At 41.6% G+C, this 21,349-nt stretch overlaps 1 protein-coding gene across 1 annotated transcript in view; it reads left to right on the forward strand.

The window, feature by feature from the left end:
- Nucleotides 1-21,349, forward strand: part of SLC9A9 (solute carrier family 9 member A9) — a 540,289-nt gene that overhangs the window by 319,141 nt on the left and 199,799 nt on the right. Inside the window, exons 10-11 of the mRNA XM_082654190.1 lie at nt 6,230-6,343; nt 7,928-8,039. Of these exons, the coding sequence (XP_082510316.1) occupies nt 6,230-6,343; nt 7,928-8,039 (226 nt within the window). The remainder of the gene's footprint in view (nt 1-6,229; nt 6,344-7,927; nt 8,040-21,349) is intronic.

Raw genomic sequence — 21,349 nt, forward strand, 5'->3', positions numbered from 1 at the left:
AAGTCTAATTAAGTTTAAAAGAAAACAATGAAAGATGCAGGGGACAGGAGAGAGCTGGGTAGCAGCCAGGAGTGCATAAGGAACCCAAGAATTCTCAAACAAAGAAATATTGAGTGGGCCAAAAGTTTCATTTGTTTTTTTTCCTGTAAGATGGCTCTAGTAGCACTTAGCTGTCTTTAACTTCATTCGAAACAATTTTGTTAGATTGTATGTGACAGCTGTCATATCATGTCAATTTTGTTAGATTGTATGTGACAGCATGCATTTTAAAAAGACATCAAAATTGGTGAATTTTTGTGTAGCCATTTTAATATTGAAGGTGGAAGAAAAATAGCAACACTTTCAGCATATTATGCTTTCTTATTTCAAGAAAGGTAAAAACGCAACTGAGATGCAAAAAAAGATTTGTGCAGTGTATGGAGAAGGTGCTGTGACTGATTGAACGTGTCCAAAGTGGTTTGCAAAGTTTCGCACTGGAGATTTCTCGCTCGATGATGCCCCATGGTTGGGTAGACCAGTTGAAGTTGATCGCGACAAAATCGAGACATTACTTGAGAGCAATCGATGTTATACCACGCGGGAGATAGCCGACATGCTCAAAATACCCAAATCAAGTATTGAAAATCATTTGCACCAGCTTGGTTAGCTCAGTAAAGGAGCTCTCTGAACCTCCTTTACTTCAGGGCCTGTATAGTCCTAACCTTGAAGAATCTGATCTTGGATTTGCAGTCCACCTCCTGCAAATGGGGCAGAGACATTGCATGAAGTTTGTCTTATTTTAGGCCATAGATAGATACATAGATACCTAGATACATAGAGATATCAAGATATATATATATGTATCGTAATATACATATAAAACCATATACAATCATTATATAAGGCACAGTGAAAAGTCCAGAATTTCTCTAAGGGGAAAGGGGTGAATGGGAAGGAGATTTGTCTTGAAGTTACAAATGCATGGCAAGACCTTTGTTTTTACTTTTTGTACTTTGAGAGGAGGGAAAGTGTTGGAAGAATCAGCTTGGGTGAGCAGATGGTAATAGACATTGCGGGGGGATAAGTATCCCCTACCTCAAGTCACCCCCTGCATCCACTAGTTGGGTACGAGGAAATTTACCTTTCGGGTTTCTTTACTTGAAAAACAATGTGGTCGGAGTCACAGATATCTTCCCTAGAAGATATCTAGGGAAGAGTTGCTCTGATGATCAAACGGGGTGTATATATGTATGAAACTATACTTTGCAGACTGTAATGTGTTACAAATATTCACCAATACTATTATTACAAACTTCTCGCTGTCCCTGAACCTGAATCTTGTCTAACGGAGAGGCAGCCTAGTCTGGCAGAAGTGGCATGTGCCTTGGACAAAACTCGGGACAACTCAGTTCTTCCCTTTATTGAGCTTTACGTGGGCAAATGCATTACCATGGTTGAGTGCAATTTCCCCAACTGTAAAATAGAAATAATATTATCAATTTATGAGTTTTCTTTTCATAATGACATGAATTGCTAAAAATGTTTAAAGTAAGCAAAAGCCTTTAACTCATTCCCTAGCACAAGTTAAGTCCTAAAAAAATGAGTCCCATTAGCATTATTACTATTTTAGAAGTAGTAATACTGATATTATGACAGTGTCCTAAATCTAGAAGAGGATCTCAAAGGATTGCACTTGTACTTATTTGTAACTATAGATCTTCGGCTTTGTAAGGAGAGGCTTCACTCTGGGAACCACGACCTTGACTGGCAACAAAGCTTTCAGATCCCTTATGTCCTGGTGGTAAAGGTCACAGGTCTTCAGCACAATTCAAGTCCTATGCTACCTGTAGAGCCCACAGGAATTATTGGGTTCACCTTGAACAGATTTCCTCAGGACTTGGGACTAAGCAAATGTTAGAATCCCAGGAGCAAAAGTTTATAATTTTAATAGAATATATTGTAATGTTTGTTTGCAAATCCCCCAATATAGGAATAAAAATTGTTTACTTGTACTCCAGTTTGTTCAGAATAGTTATAGATATACCCAATAATGTGTAAAAAAAAGAAATCTGAGATATTCTCTAAAGAAGGCTCCCAGTTAGGAATAAGGGTAAATTTTATTAACAAACAAACAAAAAATCAATCCCAGGACAAAATTATGGGGAAAATAAAAGAATATAGTTAGTTCTTTCTTTCCTTTCACTTTTATTATAGTTTTGTAGGTTCTTTAACATCCCAATTAAAATGAATTTCAGTGCATTACTTGGCCAAGTAAATGAAAGTCAATATGTTGAAACAAACTGTAAGTCAAATAAAAGCCATACTGAGGAGTTCATGTGAATTTAATTAGTATTAGTAAAGCAGGGTATAGTGAACTGCTGTAATATTTCTGTACATGAACCACAGTAATATGGTTGTTTCATTCTTTTACTAATAGGAGAAAAAGTCAATCAGAATTAGTAATAAACATATTTTATAAAACAGATATGACTTTTTCTTACTTTCTAGTAAGTACAGTGAGTAACACCAACTGAAAAACATAGTATCAAATAAGTCTTTAGAGAACACGGTTTGCTGACCAGATTATGTTGTTTAACATGTAAGTTGTTACCATGAACTTTCTGAGTTTTTAAACACAGATTGTCCTCTTATGCAGTTTAAATATTTCCCTAGTCTTGCTTGCCCTATTAAACGTGCTTTTTTGTCCTAAAGAAAAGCTCTGCTAAGCAAATATTACTTTTAACCTGGGTCCCCTCCACAGGCTCCCAAACTGTGAATTAAGGGAAATAAAACAAATGTTGCTTACTGTACTGGATAAATAAAATGTTGACTCAAGTTATTTTTCATTGACCCTGAGTGGGAAGGAAGTAGATTCGAGGTTATTCATATTAAATACTGAATTAACTAGTTAGACATTTATTATTATTATTGGTTTGGGGTGGAGTTTGTTCTTTTTTCTTTTTTCCGAAATTGACCAGTAAATCTATTCCCTCAGTAATTGACTACTCTGGGCCAGACTCAGGCAATGAAGGTTTAATGGTCAAATTGGTTGCTTCTGTCAGCTTGGCCTTAAGGTACATTCTCTTTCTGAAACACGTCTTCAGGAGATTTTTGCATGTGAAACACAAAGTTGAATTTGCCCACACATTTTCATTAAGTGCCCTGAGAAGGAAGTTATTATGAAGCCTATTCATTCAGAGGAATGTTGTTACATGATATAAGTAGACAAAGGAGTGCTAATCAGTGCTGCTGCCTTGCTATGAAGGGAATCTTTTTTAAAATGCTAACAACCATCTACAATTTAAAATAAGTGAGTCTATTAGATTGTCAAAGGTTTTTTTAAAATTGATAAAAATTAATTTTGGCAAGAGTGTGAGGAAAGGGCGGCCTCTACACCATTATTAGAGATGTAAATTGGTATAATCTTTCTGAAGGGCAGGCTGGTAGTATGTTGAAAAAGAAAAATTAATATATATCCTTTGACAGAAGTAGCCCAGATCTAGGAATTTCACCTAAGGAGTAATCACTCAGCTAGGGAGAGAGATTTGTATAAAGATGCTCAGTGCAGCACTGTTTATAAGGGGAAAATCTGAAACAACCAAATGTCTAATAATGGGTAATAATAGATACAGTGAAATAAAATTGGGTATGAAGATACAAAGGGATATTGTGCTGCCATTAAAAATTGTTCAGTAGATTGAGATTTATTGCCATGGAAAGAGGCTTGTGAAATATTACTGAGTTAATTAAAGTAAATTATATAAAAATACAGTCAGATTTATGTAACATTATGCATGTCGTCTATATAATCTATAGATCTGTGAATAAAGAGATCACTGAAAAAGATGTTCCACAAAAAGATAAGTGCTTTTTTTGGTGGTTGTTTGTATTTTCCTGCACTCAAGAACAACTTTTAAAGAAAATAAGAAAAATATTAGATAAGAATGCTTGATAACTTCCTGAAAGTAAAAAGATAAAGAGTTGGAGCTTAAGCAAGGCTAAAGAAGGAAAACATTTGGGAAGTATTTTATTCCACTTTAAAATTTTTGTTATAATTTAATTCAGTTTTTTAAGCTATGAAAGTAACATGTTCATGGTAAAAAACAAAATTTAATAGGAATGTCAAACGTCTGTAAAGTGGAGTGCAAGTTATGTGTATATGTATATGTTAATACACGATGGATTCATACGTGTACAGACATATCCTTTGTTTCCTTAACTTACTTTTTTTTTTTAATGTCTCACAATCAGAAGTCCTAACTCCAGCTAATAACTGCTGAATTCATCACACACATTTCTGAACCAAACACGCTGGGCTGAGCGTGGGGAAAGAGGTGGACCCCAGAGGCAAATTGGGGTATGACCACTAACAAGAGGCTGAATGGATCCTAATCAGCAAAATGTCCCCTCTAGAGTAAAAGACACTTGGGATGGGGACCGGAGAAGGAGAAGCCCTATGAATTTAACCTTGATACGTGATTATTAATGTCAAAAACTGGATAGCTGCTCTGGACTGAATGTCTCCCCTTAACCCCCTTCAAATTCATTTGTTGAAGTCCTAATCCCCAGTGTGATGGCATTTGGAGGTGGGGCCTTTGGGAGGTAATTAGGTCATGAGGGTGAAGTGCTCATGAGTGGAATTAGTGCCTTCAGAAAAAGACACACAAGAGAGAAGATCTCTCTTTCTCTCTGCCATGTAAGGATACAGCAAGTAGGCTGCTGTTTGCAAACCAGGAAGAGGACCCTCACCAGAACTAAATCAGCCAGCACCTGGATCTTGGACTTCCCAGACCCAGAGCTATGAGAAATAAATTTCTGTTGTTCAAGGCACCCAGTCTATAGTATTTTATTATAGCAGCCTGACATGTTATGGCAGATTAAGACAGCAGCCAAATCTCACTTTTTGAAAAAGTAAAGACATAATGAGATAGAAAAGTGTCCCCCATCTCCTACATTTCCCCCTATATTTTCAAGCTGTCTGTGGTTATTTGAGTGACGGTGTTTGTTTTGATGGGCTGGCCTAGAATGTAAAGTGAGTACTCAGGGTAATTGACGATCGCTAACCCCTGCAGAAAGACCATCCTGTACCAAAAGAGCTGTGATTTTTTTTTAACCCATCCTTTCTATTACTGGTTTTAAATAATGCGTCTGACAAGATTCTGCTTTTCTTTCTGTCAGCTGTCGGTGAACAGGTATTGGGCATTATTTGTGGGGCTGTAAATAAATTACATGAAAAAATAATGAGTCCTTAAAAAATCAAGAGAAATGTCTCTGGAGACGTCTACCTAACATGGTGATTTATGTAGGTCTGGGAAAGAAGTTTCAGAACTTCCAAATGAATAGTCTGGATCATAAACTAAAATCTCTTCTAAATCTGCCTTTGCTGTAGCCCTTGGACACATTTCCCTTTCACTTCTAATCTGGAAGTTGGAGAATGTTTTTCTTGTTCAACTTCAATTGTTTAGTTAATGGTCTAAGAATAACTCTTGGGGCCATCCCTCAGCATAACATGTTATTACTCTATCCCTCTGACTGAATGTGATGTCTTGATTGTGTTCTTGCTGAATTAACTGATCCCTGGGATTAATCATTTCCTTTTTACCAGCTAGAGATTGTAGACATTTAATGGCTATACCTACGTCAGTCAGTTTAATGAGTCGCATTGTCTGAAGTTTGAAATATACTGATTATTCTAATTTGAAATATAATCGACATTCGTCCTCACTACAGGTTTCTAAGTTTTCCAGGTTTGCCCTTCCTGCCTGCCTGAGGAAGGTAATTTAGCTAAAGCTTTTTTTTTCTTTTTTTTATTTAGTTCTTCAGGGTCTGGGAACTCACATGTATCTACTAAACAATTCTTGCATCGTTCACTATGGTACACGTTAAGCAAATCGTGTAGTTTCAATTTCTGTAACAGGGACTGTTCTTTCGTCCTAGTAGGAATTGTTCCATGGAGATCATGCCAGTTAATCTCACCCTGGGGTACCTCTGGCAGCCTTGCCGTTGGAAAGGAGGGTGGGATGTTGACACGGCTGCAGCATCTGTCACTGGGTAGAGAGCCAGGGTAGAGTCAGCTGACCTGGCAGGATAGGCAGGGCCCCTGCACCCCGCCAGAGGCTGAGCAAAAGGCCAAAGGATGGCCTTGCCAGTTACAGGAGGACCCTTCAGTCACCAAATAAAGTCACAAGAAATTAAATGGACTCAAAGCTGAGTCGTAATTCATGGGTTTTGTTTTCTGTTTTGTTTTCAGTTGTTTGAATTTATGAACTTCTTGGCTGAGAACGTCATCTTCTGTTACATGGGCCTGGCGCTGTTCACGTTCCAGAATCATATCTTTAATGCTCTTTTCATACTTGGAGCCTTTGTATCCTTTGAAATACAGAACAATGGGTGATGAGAAAAGAGAACAAACTACTTACCTTTAGTGATTATTCTGTTAAATTGTTAAAGTAATTTCCTCAGGTTTACTGCAAAGCTCAAATTCAAGGCAGACAAGTAATTCTAATTAGGGGTGGAAATTATCCTAAGAAATTGGGGCCTTTATTAAATGTTATGGTTCAGGATAAAAAGTTTGGAAAATACTGAGGGAAGTAAGGGGGAAAAACTAAAAGAAAATGACATTTTTTGAAGATTCAAAATATGTTTAACTCAAATTATGAATCATTTATATAAAGAGTATGTCAATCCATTTTTTATATTTAATCTGCATTAGAATGTATCAGAAGACAGCCAAGATTTAGAACTTCAGAAATACTTTCAGTGCAAGATGGTAAAATCTTTTTTTCCAGTGAGGACTTTGAAAAAAAGATAGTAAAGATCAAGTGAAATTAACATGATAGATGTGCTTTTAATGTCTTAAGCTCTGTGCACATGTAAGTTTATTTTAATAAGCTAGCCCCTTTCCTGTAAGTAAAAGGACAGGTGAAATCTAGACTTCAGTTTTAATGCAGAGGACTTTTCTAGCTCTAGGTCTGGGGTATAAGCATTCCCAGTAGGAAGGGATGTCTATCAGAAAGGATACTGAGCCACTGCGCATGTCCCCAAGGACAGTCAGCAGCTGTTGTCCTTGTTCCCACCTGGAAAATGGGCAGATGCCCCCTAGGATCACAGGCAGATGATTGTAACAGCCAAGAGAGCCGACTCCTCTCTGGAAGCCAGGGTCCAACTAAGCACCTGCACCTACCTCTTGTTCTCTTTTCATTGAGCAGTCAAGTGAATTTTCAAATTCCATCCGAAACCTGGATCCTAGAAGGAAGCTCCCTCTTCCCAAATAACTCCATCCCATTTGAGGACAAACTAGAATAGACAGACTATCAGGGAAGGAGTCCAAGATGTCAAAAGAGGAGAGATGACTACCACAAATATTTTCACAGATTTTTAACCTAGAAAGCTTGGAGTTTAGTGAAACATCTCTTAAAGCAGAAGTTGTGTTATACATTTAGACAGGCAGTTCCTCTCAAAATTAAATCCACTAAAAGAAAAAAAATAAGTGAAACTTGCTAGGTTTAAGGAGTATAAACTGATGGAAAGTAAGATGATAATCGTGAGCTGAAGCACATTTATCCTTTCTAAAGTGCTGCTTGAGAGGATGATGCCACAGCCTCAGAATGGTCTCTGCCTCACATTTTGCAGCAGAACTGAATGTAGAGTCAGTTATCAGCAGCATAAATATGATGAGAAAATTTACAGTGATTGAAATGGTATTGGGTTAACAATTTTAAACCGAGTATATGTTCAAAGAAGACAGAGTTCTCTACTGTTTCTGGACAGGAACTGACATTGAAAAATGAATTTTGGAAGCAAGTTGGACATACATGTATTGACATGTTTATTCCTGTTTTCTGGGTCCTAATATAGAGAAGCTTAAGGACATAATATTTAAAGCTCAAGAACTCTCACCCTTATTGCAGCAACATTTTCCTCAATGTTTCCCTGTGCTTATCCACAGCTAGCAATTTTTGTAGCCAGAGCATGCAACATATATCCCCTCTCCTTCCTCCTGAATCTGGGCCGGAAACACAAGATCCCCTGGAACTTTCAGCACATGATGATGTTTTCAGGTATGTGAACTACATTGTGTGTTAGTGCACGTCTTCTCTCGTAATTTCCCAGTACTTGGAAAACCATGAGGATACTTAGAGACCTTCTGGGGAAGCATAACTTCTCTTTATCCCATTGAACATACTGCCATGTGGATATCCATAAGTTCTGAACAACAATGGGATTTTTTTTTTTTTCCAGAAGGGAAATGAAATTAAAGGGAATCTTGTTGGAATGGCCTCAAGGTTCAGTATCTGCCGGAAACTGGCCTGGAATAGGCATTGGACTTTCCCCTGACTTATTTCAGATCAATTTTCACTTGGGAGAATTTGCATAATTTAATAATTTCATAAATTGCATACTTGCAGGTAAATAGTGTGTAAATGGTACCATTTTTGTTCAGTGTTAAAGCTCCTTCTCTTTAGAACCCCTGCTCCTTCCCTAATGCCAAGCTCCAGCAACTTCTTATGGTTAATACAAAAGCAAATCATATCTAAGTGTGATCAGTTATTAGTTGAGAAAACAAGTATTAATTGCACTCTCACCAAATGCCAAGAGCCGTTCTAGGCACAGGTGGATGAGATCGACAGGTTCTCTGCTCTCAAACCATACCTGAAGGCTCTTTTTTTCCCAAAGAAAATAAACAAAATGAATTTGCTGACCCTGAACTACCCTGGGGATTCTGTTTCTCTCTGTTCAATTAATTTTCCTACCATCAGCCTTTTCTTGTTTGGAGACCTTTCCCCTTACATGCCTTCTATGTATTTATGCACTTATATTACACTCAGAGGTAGTTCATTGGAAGATGCATGAGAGTAAAACAAAACTGCTTCAGAATAGAGCAAACAAAATTTGGGGTATTCAGGGAGATATGGAAAGAGTGAGGAAAACTATCATTTATTGAATATCTGCTGTTTGCCACTCACTATATATCAATCCTATAAAGCAGATATTAACCCATTTTGTATATGGAAAAACTGAGGTTCAGGATCTCAAAGAGGTCAAGTAACTTGGCCAAGGATGAACTCATCCTTAAACCCAGGTCTGTGAGACTTCACCTCAAACCCAACTAAGTGTCCCAAATCCACATTTCTAGAAGTAGTAGTAGGAATAAAAGGCTTGTTTCACCTTCAGGTCCCTCCCAGCCTGTTCCACACAGTAAAGGGTGGGAGCTCTCAGGCTGAGAATGAGTCATTTAATCAAGTACTGGCAAATGGAGACCCAGAGTTTAGAAATGCCCTTCTGTAGGCCTCTGACAGTGCTCCTCTACATTTCCAGACATGCCGGCGGGGTGAGAGAGGGAGTCATACAGAGGATAATTCGTACCGATAGGTGATCTTTGACTTAGAGCAGTGATGAACTTTGGTAATGATTGACTCCATTGTGGGAAAGCAAAAGGTAAATTGGATCACATAAATAAGAAGTCGGCTCTGGGTTGCACTTTTGCAAAGCATTTCTAGGAGGTGGGAAGCACTTTTCCTTCGTTCCCATCAAAGTATCAGGAGCTTTACTCCGGAGAATGGTGGTTTATTTTTAAAACTTGGAGATTATATTTTAAACAATGCTTTTTTTCCCAAAGAAGATTGTGAAAGAAGTGCAAGGTTTAGATAGCCATGTTGGGATGTGAAGCGTCTGCCCAAATAACCTCGTGGCTTTCTGGATTTGGCACCTTCTGTGTTTGCTTAGCTGTTGGATGGGAGCTGCATTAAAAACCGAGGCCAGCAGTATGGTGTGTATGACCAGGGGATGTGCGGAAGCCCAGAATTCGGTGATACCTTTATGATATCCTAAATCAGAGAGTCAGCAAACTATGGCCTTTGAACCAAATCTAGCCCACAGGAATTTTGTAACTAAAGTTGGAACACAGCTATACCCCTCTGTTGACATATTGTCTGTGGCTGCCTTTTGTGCTATAAGAGAAGAGGCGAATGTTGCCACAGAAATTGTATGGCCCACAAAACCTAAAATATTTACTATCTGGCCCTGTTCTAGATCATCTTCATCCTCTAGAAGAAAAATAATAACCCCATCACTTTAATGGGATTGACATTAATAGTTTAATTCAAGGGAATATCCATCTGCTAGTTCCTAGCATTAAGAACATTGGATTTTCCACCAAAAAGCTGTCTTCTTAAAAATGAGGAGATTGTAATGTTATAGGGTTAGGTAATGGAATCATAGATGCTCAACTCCAAAGTCACTTTATACCTTTCTAAGACCTTTTGTGGGTAATGTTTTGAGACTCATAGCCAGGGCAAGATAAGATAGGCGCTCTTGGTCTCTTCCTGCAGATTAAAAAAAAGAAAGAGAGAGAGAAAGACATGGAGAGTTTTTGAGTATCTTGCTCACGATCTGACAACTCATAAGAGATGAAATTGAGACTTGAACCCAGGCCCCTTGACTTTGAATTTAGAGCCTTCTCATCTGTCTTGACACAACTTCAGATTTACCCTCAAGGTCATGAGAACAAAAGTTAAATCAAAACCGTGCCCTTCCTAGCCCAGGCCAACTCCAGCATGTCTTAACATGCCTCTCATGCAAACCTGACCCCGATCCTGTTCACAGTAAACCACACACGTGGGTGACACCCCTCCCAGCCATAGGCTCAGGTTCTACACTGCACCCACTGACCCCCTTCAGAGTGCAGGAAGGACCAATGGAGTTTACCATGTGCGGCGCAGTATTTTTTCTTCAAAAGAGAATGGTCCAGACTGGGCTTTGATTTTCTGCATGAATTCTGATATGCCATACCTCACTCAGGACCTAAAGTTTTAAATATATTTGCCAGGAAGTACAGAATTTAAAAGGTCAACGTAAGGTAATGTAAGCCTGAGGAGGAAGTGAAAAAGCAGATCAAATAACACACTGTCTAGCCTTTTCTGAGTGTGTGGGCACAACAGCTGCTGAAACCAGAAGAAACAGCCAAACCCCTTAAAGAATATTTGCATTATAATGTAGCTTAATGTTCTTAATTATGTCTAGAGTGGTTTTGGTCATCCAGTAAGAAGGATAAGTTTGGAAGCTCTCTGGTGGAAACCACTTGTCCATGCTTCACTAATAAATTTAGATGGAGCCTTTCTTTACATAACTTAAAACATTTTTCAGAGTCCTCTGGAGAAGATAAACAACAATGACCCTCGATCTAAAATGGGAGCGTGAATTTATTTACACAATCCCTCAATCAGTCACCCAGCTACTCATTCAGCAGACACTCCCTGACAGGCTCTCTTTGGTAGGTATTTGGGTGAACAAAGACAGCGATGAGAACCCTGCCCTTAAGGTGGCTTGCAGCCTAAGAGAGAGAACTTGGCTTTGGGCCAAGCTTGGTTCCCTAAGCCGCTGCACCACAGATGTTTCAAAGACCAATCAAATAAGAACCAGAACTTCTGTCTTAGTCAATTACACCTACTATTTGACAAAGCCTTTTCCATCACCTTTACCCTCACCTTGTGCATGCCTTTTTGCACTGGGCAGGTAGAGAACTGGTGATGTATTTCAAGCAGAAGTGGATTTACTTGTAAAGTTAAAGAAGCTTCAGTTTTAAGCTCCCCGTGTCCCCCTTCCAAGACCCTGGGATGGGCGCTAGCAGTGTGTCCTAATGGTATATAAAATTTGTGAAAGGTGTTTTTGTATCATTTTTCTTAAAGAGGATTCAAAAATGTGTAAGTTTCAGGCCCCATAAAACCTGAATCAGACCTGTTTCCAAATCTGGATGCACCTGGAGGAGACAGTTTGCAGAGGGATCCAGCTGCTTATTACTTACCTCCTGTTGGGGAGCACACACTACCGGCAGTGAGCATTGGAGCAAGGCGTGGAGCTGTGTAGATGGCTGGGGTACAGCAGTGTTTTTGAGCAAAGCACACATTGTTCATTGATGACCTTACTGCCACTTCCACCACCCTGTGCCCTCCCCCCCCCGCCCCCCCACCGTCTCCACCTTTGGCCTCTAGAGCCAGTTAAACTGAGCGAAGCAACTGTCAGGACCCAGATTGAATTTCTCACCTAGCACAGACCCTACCCGATTGGTTTTGTGTAGTCTAGTAATCCACACACATGCAGCCTTGGAACCTTAAAATGAGGTCTCAAGGTCAGGAGCAGTGTGGTCTCTCTGCCTCATTTGCCCTGAGAAGCTTTTAATAATGCAATTTCTGTTTTTGGTAGCTAGGTTTCAGTTAAGAGTCAGTTGGGGGAGTCTACCCTGAGACATTTTCAGACCTTCTTTAAATTCAAGGCCAGGAGTTCACAACTGCTCTGCTGTATCATGTGACACCCGGAACAAAGGGCTTAAGAGGACCGCTAAGCTCCCCTGAAACTGTTCCTGTCCCTCTCAGCACAGCCCTAGTTAGTGCCTGGGGTGAGCTGCCCTGCCCAGTTCTCAGCTCCCTTGAAACCGGAGAAGCGGAGCTCTGTGGTTTAAATTAAAGGAGGAGATGTGCTTTGCACAAATTAGCTTTCCTATTGATGTGGTGCATATTACAAAGATCGGGCCTCTTGTTTTAATTCAAATCCATGTGCTGCAATTTTGATTTAATTTAAAACTAAATAAGAGCTGGCAATTGCTTGAAGGAGAGGAAAAACCAAGCCCAGTTGAGCCCCGGCAGCCTTCCTGAAACCACTGTGGCTGGGGACTTTAGCCTACTGGGCTTCAGAGGCTCCATGCAGAGCTGCTGTGCTGATCCGGATGGAACGGAGGCCCTGAAGCACCCGGGCAGGTTCAAGGGCCCCAACGGTGGGTCACAGGACATAATTCTCCAATTTGTCCATTTCTGTTGCACTTTGAAGAGACATTGCACCCCTGATGTGTCCTATTGCATAAACTAGGAAGGGTTTTTAACCGGGGAAATGTGACCTCAGTGTATGGATATAATATAAAACCTCATCCAAGAGTTTACATAGCCATAAAGACAACAGCACCAAGGGTGGCCAGGCTTTGCTGCTAATGTTGCTTGTTGCTCATTTGATCGTCCCCAGCACTCATTGGCATTCAGACAGCTGCTGGCACCAAAGAACTGAGAGAAAGGCCTGGAAGGAAAACTTTAAGAAAACGTTCCCATTAGCATTCCGTTTTTTCCCCCTTAATGGTAAAAAGACTGCCATTACTATTCAAGTTCTGGGAAATAGTGTATAGAACCTCAGTGTTCTACAGAAGGACAGCTTAAGGACCACTGCCCGGGTGTAGGTGACAGCCTTTCTTAGTGTCTTTTTGGTGAGCCACCAATCAGGCCATTGTCAGAGCCAGTCTGAGACTTTGACCAAGAAGTGGGCTTCCCAGTTGATTTATCAGTTATACCCAGGAAGAAAACAAGTGGAATTCATGAAAGTGAAGAGTCCAGGTTATTTTTTCAGCAGTGCCTAGGAACAGGACTCTGTGTCTATGACGACCCAAATTAATGGAACGCTGTTAAGCCACCAGGACTGTCCCACAATAACGACCAGCCACCATGTAAAAGGGACACTTCCATGCTTCATTGATCCTTCAAACCCAAAAGTGTGGTCCAGGGACCAGCAGATAGGACATCACTTGGGGTCTCTTTAGAAATGCTGAATCCGAATCTGCTTTCTAACAAAATCCCCAGGCAATTCGCATGCATGTGAAACTTTGAGAAGTGCATCCCAGAACGTAATCAAGATTCGTGGTTTCTGTTCTGAACCTCTCTCTTCAATCCCTCCCTCCCACCTTATTCTGTTTTGCTTTGGACCCCCTTGGGTGCCAGGCTTGCTTTTTTTATTTTTTTAGCATTCAAGTTGAAGAACTTCAATTTTTATTTTGTGGTGTTGTGTTTTTTTTTACATCTTTATTGGAGTCTAATTGCTTTACAATGGTGTGCTAGTTTCTGCTTCATAACAAAGTGAATCAGTCACACACACATATATGTTCCCATATCCCTTCCCCTTCCCCCTCACGTCTCCCTCCCTCCCACCCTCCCTATCCCACCCCTCTAGGTGGTCACAAAGCACCGAGCTGATCTCCCTGTGCTATGCGGCTGCTTCCCACTAGCTATCTACTTTACATTTAGTAGGGTATATATGTCCATGCCACTCTCTCACTTTGTCCCAGCTTACCCTTCCCCCTCCCCATATCCTCAAGTCCATTGCTTCTTGTCCTTCCCCTTGCCGTCTGATCAGCACAGCAATGTTTACCCAGTTACAGAATCTCCTCCAGTTCCTCGAGTATGTGGAATTCTTTCCCTGTTCACTCAGGCTCTCCATCTGTCTGGACCCCTTTCCACACACACCCCCCCCACCCCTCACTCTTTTACTCAGCTAATACCTTTTATCCTTCAGATCTTGGCTTAGACATCACTTCCTGTAGGAAACCTTGTAACTCCTCAAGTCTGGGTTGATGTCCCTCTCCTCTGTTTCTGTAACACCCAATACTTCTCCTCTCCTAGCACCCATCACATTCTACCATGATTTTCTGTTTGCCTGCCTGTGTGCCCCTCTAGACAGGGAGCTTTGTGAGGCCAAATACTTATCTGTTTCATTCACTCTGTACCTCAGCACCCAGCCCACTACTTGAACCTTCCACAAATAATTAACGGATGAATAGGCAAATGAATGAACAACCTACAACAATGTCTATGCAACTAAAATTGTACATTTCACTAAAATTTCACTTAAGGACTATCCATTCCTGTTTTATCAGCCTGGGAACTTCTGAATCCAGAATTGACCCCAAAGGCAGCTCTCAGACCATGTTTGCCCAGGTGGGAGCTAAGCAACAATAAATTTAAGGAAAGAGATCAACAAATAAAGACTTTTGTTTTTGAAATAAAAGAAAATATTTTTTACCTACTCACTTCTGGCTAAAAAACCCTTCCCTGAGCATTCATAACAGTAAACATTGTTAATACTTCCTCAACAGTAGCATTTGGATATGAAACTATTTTTCAAAGCTTTGCTTGCTTTGTGTTGGATGGATGTTTATGATTTCCAGTTAAAGACCTAAGATCTCATTAAAAACCCTGGGACTTTTATATGAGCCAAATGATTTGAATCAAGAATCAGGCTTGGGGCTTCCCTGGTGGCGCAGTGGTTGAGAGTCCGCCTGCCGATGCAGGGGACACGGGTTCGTGCCCCGGTCCGGGAAGATCCCACATGCCGCAGAGCGGCTGGGCCCGCGAACCATGGCCGCTGAGCCTGCGCGTCCGGAGCCTGTGCTCCGCAACGGGAGAGGCCACAACAGTGAGAGGCCCGTGTACCGCAAAAAAAAAAAAAAAAAAAAAAAAAAAAAGAATCAGGCTTGACTTCAGCTCAGAAAAAAGATTTCTTTAAATGTATGTACAAGGGTTGTCTGAGAGTCTGAGTCTTCTAAGCAACAGGACTGTTTCTTTTCTTGGCTTGCGGGGATCTTAGTTCCCCGACCAAGGATCGAACCCCGGGCTTGGCAGTGAAAGCACCAGGTCCTAACCCCTGGACCGCCAGGGAATTCCCGACAGGACTCTTTCTCTCCTCGTCTCTTCCTTTGTTCATCCTTCCAGAGAGCGACAGCCCAGATGACGCCATCACGTTGTCAAGCATTCCTTGCCAAGCCTTCCTCTTCTCAGCCCCTCCCCCGGAGTCCAGGGTTCCCTCCTGCTCCCGTGGTGGTATATCTCCTTCCTGCTCTGGGTGTATCTTGTGCAGTTAATTAGGCCACTGTCTCTTCCTTACCAGTACAAGGTCACTAACCAGCTAATGGGACATAGGCTGAGAACATTTTCTCCATTAGAGTGGATGAACATCTACCAAGTCCCCACCTCTCTCACGTGACACTCACTGTGGCCCGGGGAAGGCATTAGTGAGCAGGTGGCTGACCGGTGAAGGTCTTCTGAGGTCTTCAAACGGGACAGGGTTAACCAGCTTATGCAGGAAATGAGTCATGAAAATGTTCTAACCAGTGTGTCAAACAGTCAGAAAAAAGACATCTTGAATAACAAGTAACCACGTGCCGCGTTGCTGTGACAAAGTAGACAAGCACGGCAGGTCCGGATGAACTGAAGATCCCATTAAGTCCTCATAGTTTCAAATGCTGAGAAAAGTTTATGTGATGATGACAAATTCAGAACATCTGAGAACTAGCTTTGAGCTACAGACAGCCCCATAATGTTCTCCTATGATTAGGTCAAAATAGCCTATTCTTCACTTAGTTCCAAAATAAATTTACAGTAAAAGTTATTAGCTCTTGCGTTTTTAAGCAGCATATTAGATTCTATTGGGCACCCCACATATTTTCTAAATAGGAACTACCATTTTGGTGAAATGCAGAGGGCTCAGGCTTTGAAGCAGTCTCAGCCATGGGGCGCTATATGGTTAACTCTCTCTAAACCTCAGCTCCCGTGGCTATAAAATGGTACTTACGTTAGACGGTCAGTGTTGAAAACCAGAGTAGAAAGTGTATATAAAATGCCTGGCACAGGGACCGCCACTTAGGCCACATTCGACAGTTGGGAGTTTCCATCACTCTCTTTAACCACCCGAGAGGAGATAGCCGTTAGTGCTTCACAGAGACATGATTCACATAAACTCACAACTGCTCTCGGAAAAACCTCCTATCGGAGATTAAGGTTTTTATTCTAAGTAAGGTTTGACCTTCAGATCACTGCTGAGGACCTAGTCTGAGGCCAATGCTAAGTGCTAGTGACATACCTGTGGAAGGCGAGATCCGAGGCTCCACCCCCTTCCCTTCATTTAAGGACAATTGCTGATACTCTACTTTTAGTTGCAGCAGTGACCTACTCCTCGCACTAAGATGTGAAACGTTGTCAACTCAAAGTGAAATTCAAAATACCAGTTTTTGTGAGGAAAATATATTGGAGCCCCCTCTGGGACAAGTGGACACATGCAAGATGCCACCATCTACTTAGACATTTATTGAGTGTGAAAAAGTGGCAAGGCCTTGTAGATTACCCAGCCGCACTATAGAGAGAGAGTAGCCAATAAGAACACTCTAGCCCCTGAGAGACACTGAGTAATGAAAGGGGACAACCCAGAACCCTTGTCACCTCTCCCTGTGTTTCAAGGATAAGGTCTTAGATACAGAAAAATAAATAATCTTATTTAATTTGGGAACTTTCTGTGTGCATTTCAGTTTTTCAGGAGTGTCACAGATGTCACAAATATCTGACTGATAGTTTTAACCAAGCTAACCTGTCCGCTGAGGCAAACAAAAGGACCACATTGTTTTTCCCTGTTTTCTGCCTGAATTTGCTTACTAATTGCTTGCTTGTTTTGGGCATTAGGTAGACATAACCTTAGAAAACTATCAATACACACGAACCAGGCTCAAAAAATAAGTCTGCCTGTGCCATGCATAAATCCCTCTAATTCTGCCCTCAGGTTCTGTGGATAGAGTTCAGAAGAAGTCAATAGGATTGACTCTAGTAAGTTCTATGTGCAAATGAGCAAGAAGCATTTACATTTAAAAATGCCTTGTGCTACATTTCCATAGGGCCATTACATCATTTAGGAATTATCGGCACTTGCTCTAATATACTGGGGACATTGCAGTGCTGTTTGGGCAACCAAATCCTTCACAGACAGACCAAACCTCTGTGAGTAGGGCTGGGTCCCAGCCGCACTGCCCAGCCTCCCACTGACCCTCTTCCAAAAGTTAGGGACCTGTGATGGCACTTGAGGGCAGAAGGAGACACCAGAGGTGCCCTGCCTGGGAATAACAGCCTTGCTCTCCCTTTACAGGATCCTCAGTCCCACTCACCGTCCACTTCCCTCAGTGCCTGAAAAATGTCACTAGACCTTCCTGGAGCTGTTTTAAATTCCACAAGTAAACGTGAAAGCACGCATGTTAACTATTTTAAAAAGCACGCCCTTCAGGAGAATTGTGTGCTGCCCTTCCCCAGCAGATTTCTTCCTTCCAATTGTTTTCTTCCCGGCAGGAAGCTCATTTTGGCTGCGTGCGGAAATGGGGGTTTTGACTGGAGAGTCAAAAACCGATCATTTTAGAGTCGGGTGTCTGGGACTGGGATGGGGAGGGCAGCATGATGGCAGTAATGCCCGGAAAGGGGGAGAGAGACAGAGACACCGAGACACAGAGAGAGAAGGTGCAGAAAGAATTGGGGAGGGAGAGCAAAAGGCAAAACATCTTTTTCAAAATGTTACCTCAGGTTGATCGTCCGCCTGGGAAAGGGGAAGAAAATTTTCTTCTTCGCATCTTTCCTAAAAATTCAAATTATTAAGATAATCATGATTTTTTTAATCTTTGTTATGGGTTATATATTCAATGGGGGGAATGAAACAGATTGAATAACAAGCCATACCATTTACTGTGTAACCTTGGCTACCCCATCCTTCCCAGCCCATATTCCCTCATCTGTTAAGAAAATATTCTGTGATTCTACAGGGACATGTAAGGGAGAGAGATGTAGGTTTGGTAGATGTAGACAGCCTTATGATAGGCTAAGCTACTAGGACACACAGACTCCTAAAATTCAGTTGTTGAACCACAGTAGTAAATCCGCTCTCATTCAAGTCACAGGTAGGGTTGATATTAACATGAGGGTGGGGGAAAGATGCCTCTCCTCCAGGTGGCGATTCAGATATCACCAGGCTCCTTCCATCTTGTGGCATCATAATCCCCTAAGTCAAGGGTTCTAAAAGCGTGGTCCCCAGACCAGCAGTATCAGCAACACCTGGAAACTTGTTAGACATGCAAATCCTCAAGCCCCACCACAGACCGACTGAAATCAGACACTCTGGGGGTGGAGCCCAACAATCTAAGGTCGAACGGGTACTCCAGGTAATTTTGATGGAGCTAAAGTCTGGGAACCACTGCTATAGGGATTCATAATGATTTATAACTGGCTGGTGGAACAATGGGAAAGAGAGACTGGGGTAGGTAGCTTTTCTTAAAAGCCTGGGCCCAGAAATGACATGTATCACCTCTGCTCTCATTTCTCTGGTGAGAACCAGCTGTATTCCTAGCTGCAAGAGATGCTAGGAAATGCAGTTTATGCAGTTATAACAGCATAGCATGGATGATAAAAATAGGTTCCGATGGACAGATAGCCATCTTTGCCAAAATAGCCCTCTGCAGTAGGAATATTTTTAGCGTTGATCCTATGGGAAAAAAAGCAATCCAGTGTCTAAACTAGGGTTTCTCAAACCAGCAACTATTGATATTTGGGGACTGATAATTCCTTTTTGTGGGGTCTGTCTTGTACATGGTAGAATATTTAGCAGCACCCCTGGTCTCTACCCACTAGATTAACATTAGCGCCTCTCACCTTCCAGTTGTGGACAATCACAAATGTCCTCAGACATTGCCAAATAGTCCCTGGGGGACAAACTCACCCAAGTTGAGAACCACTGGTCAAATAGGAAACTTATAAGTTGACCTTTGAAACACAAGCTGGCCATAAGTTGGGTACTGCTCACAGAAAGTTGACTTTCTTCTGATCTCTCTTAGCCTTTCTCTTGAAACCCTCCATTGAAGATTTCAGCTAGTGGCAAGGATTATTCCACAGTTTCCTACCGCATCTACCTTCCCTACGTAAAAATAAACTTCCAAAGACAGAGGCATCTATGCATGTTGACTCAGAGCTGTGACAGAGCTAATCCTATGTACAATTACCCTTCCTGGCTGCCTAAGGTGTCCAAAAACAAACTTCATTTTATGCAAAAATACATTGAAGTTATGTCGCATTCCTTCTCAGTGGCCTTAGGTTTAAATGATTCAAGTTCAGGAAGAGAGATGAAGGAAAGAAAGTTCTGCTTGTCTAACACAGACTTAGTTTCGAGAAAAACTCAATTTATTTTTGAATGCAGAGGCTTTTTCACTGAAACAATCTGTTGGCTTCGCTTCCATGTGATAAAACGACGTTGAACTGAAAATGGGACTGTATAACAAGGTTGTACTGTCCTGGAAAATGTATTTTGAAATCAGACTGACGTTTTTGCTGAAAGTAGTTACCTTTTGCAAGGTCATGGGACTTCAGCAAAGGTAAAAGCAATACATAATTCTATTGTAGACTCAAACTAGGGTTTGATTTATCAGACTGATGAGAATGTGTTAAATCTTTGAAATCAACCCCCTCACAGTACTTGAAATGAAAGGAAAAAAAGGTATTGCAATGGATTATATCCCAAATGAAAAGAAAGGCAGCAAAATAACTTATCTAAGGGATATTTCTTTTAAAGAATGGGTCAGTTTCTCACAGACATTTCTGCATCCCTGTCCAACTACTGTTCATTTTCCTTTGGATTCCAATTGTGTTTCAAAGGCAAAATATGATCTTTCCCTCATCCATTCACTCATGCATTTATCCAATGCTTAAGGAGTGCCTGCTATATGAGAGGCACCATCCTAGCACTGGGCCTGCTGTCACTGAGCTCACTGTCTTGCGGAGGGACACAGGTCTTAAAGGCTAAAAAACAAACATATAATTTCAGATGGTGATCAGTGTAATAAATGACATGTAAAAAAGGCCTGGGTTCGAGTGGAGGGCACTTAGATGGCATGGTCAGGGCAGCCTTTCTGAGGACTGAAATGAATGAGGAGCAGCCAGGGCTGGGGGCCGGCAGGGGGGAGACTGGGGAAGGGGGCGAGGGGAAGCCTGGGAAGAGCACTGGAGGTGGGAGAAGCAGCACAAAGTCCTTAAAGCAAGAGAAAACATGGTTTAAAATCAACTTTATCTTCCCACACTTTTCAAACTCCTAACTTTCCTCCCAACTCCCCACTGTCTCCAGTAAAAATGACTCTAACCTCTCCCCTGAATTCCAGACCCTTAGCTCCAACCACCCACTCAACCTCTGCGCTTGTGTGACTACTAGGGATCATAGATTCCACATGGCTGGAATATAACCCTTGATCTCCCCCAGACACCCCAATATGCTCTTCCCACAGTTTCCCCCAATTCTTCCAGTTGTTCAGGCCATAAGTTCTTGGAGTTCTCTCTTCTTCTCATACCCGTCATCCAACCCATCAGCAAATATTGTCGACCTTTGACATTATTCCAGTACTTACCATGCTACCATCCTGTTCTGATCCACTTCCACTTCTTGCCTGGATTATGCAGCAGGCTTCTCACTGACCTCCTGCCTCCAGCCTGGAGATCTGTTTTTCATAACAGAGCCAGAGTGATCCCTTTAATCATAGAATAGATCCTAGCGCTACCCTGCCAAAAACCTTCCTGAAGTTTTCCATCTCAAAATAAAATTCAAAAGGCTTGCTGTTCAAGAGCCCAGCATGATCTGGCTCGGTTACCTCTTGAGCATTATCTCCTTCCACTCACCCCCCACCTCCCGCCCCCCATTGATTCCATTCTAGCCACACCAGCCCCTTTGCTGCTATGCGAACATATCAGGCATATCCTTGCCTCAGGGCCTTTGCGCC

The sequence above is a fragment of the Grampus griseus genome, assembly GCF_964374135.1.
Source record: "Grampus griseus genome assembly, chromosome: 5".
NCBI lineage: Eukaryota > Metazoa > Chordata > Mammalia > Artiodactyla > Delphinidae > Grampus > Grampus griseus.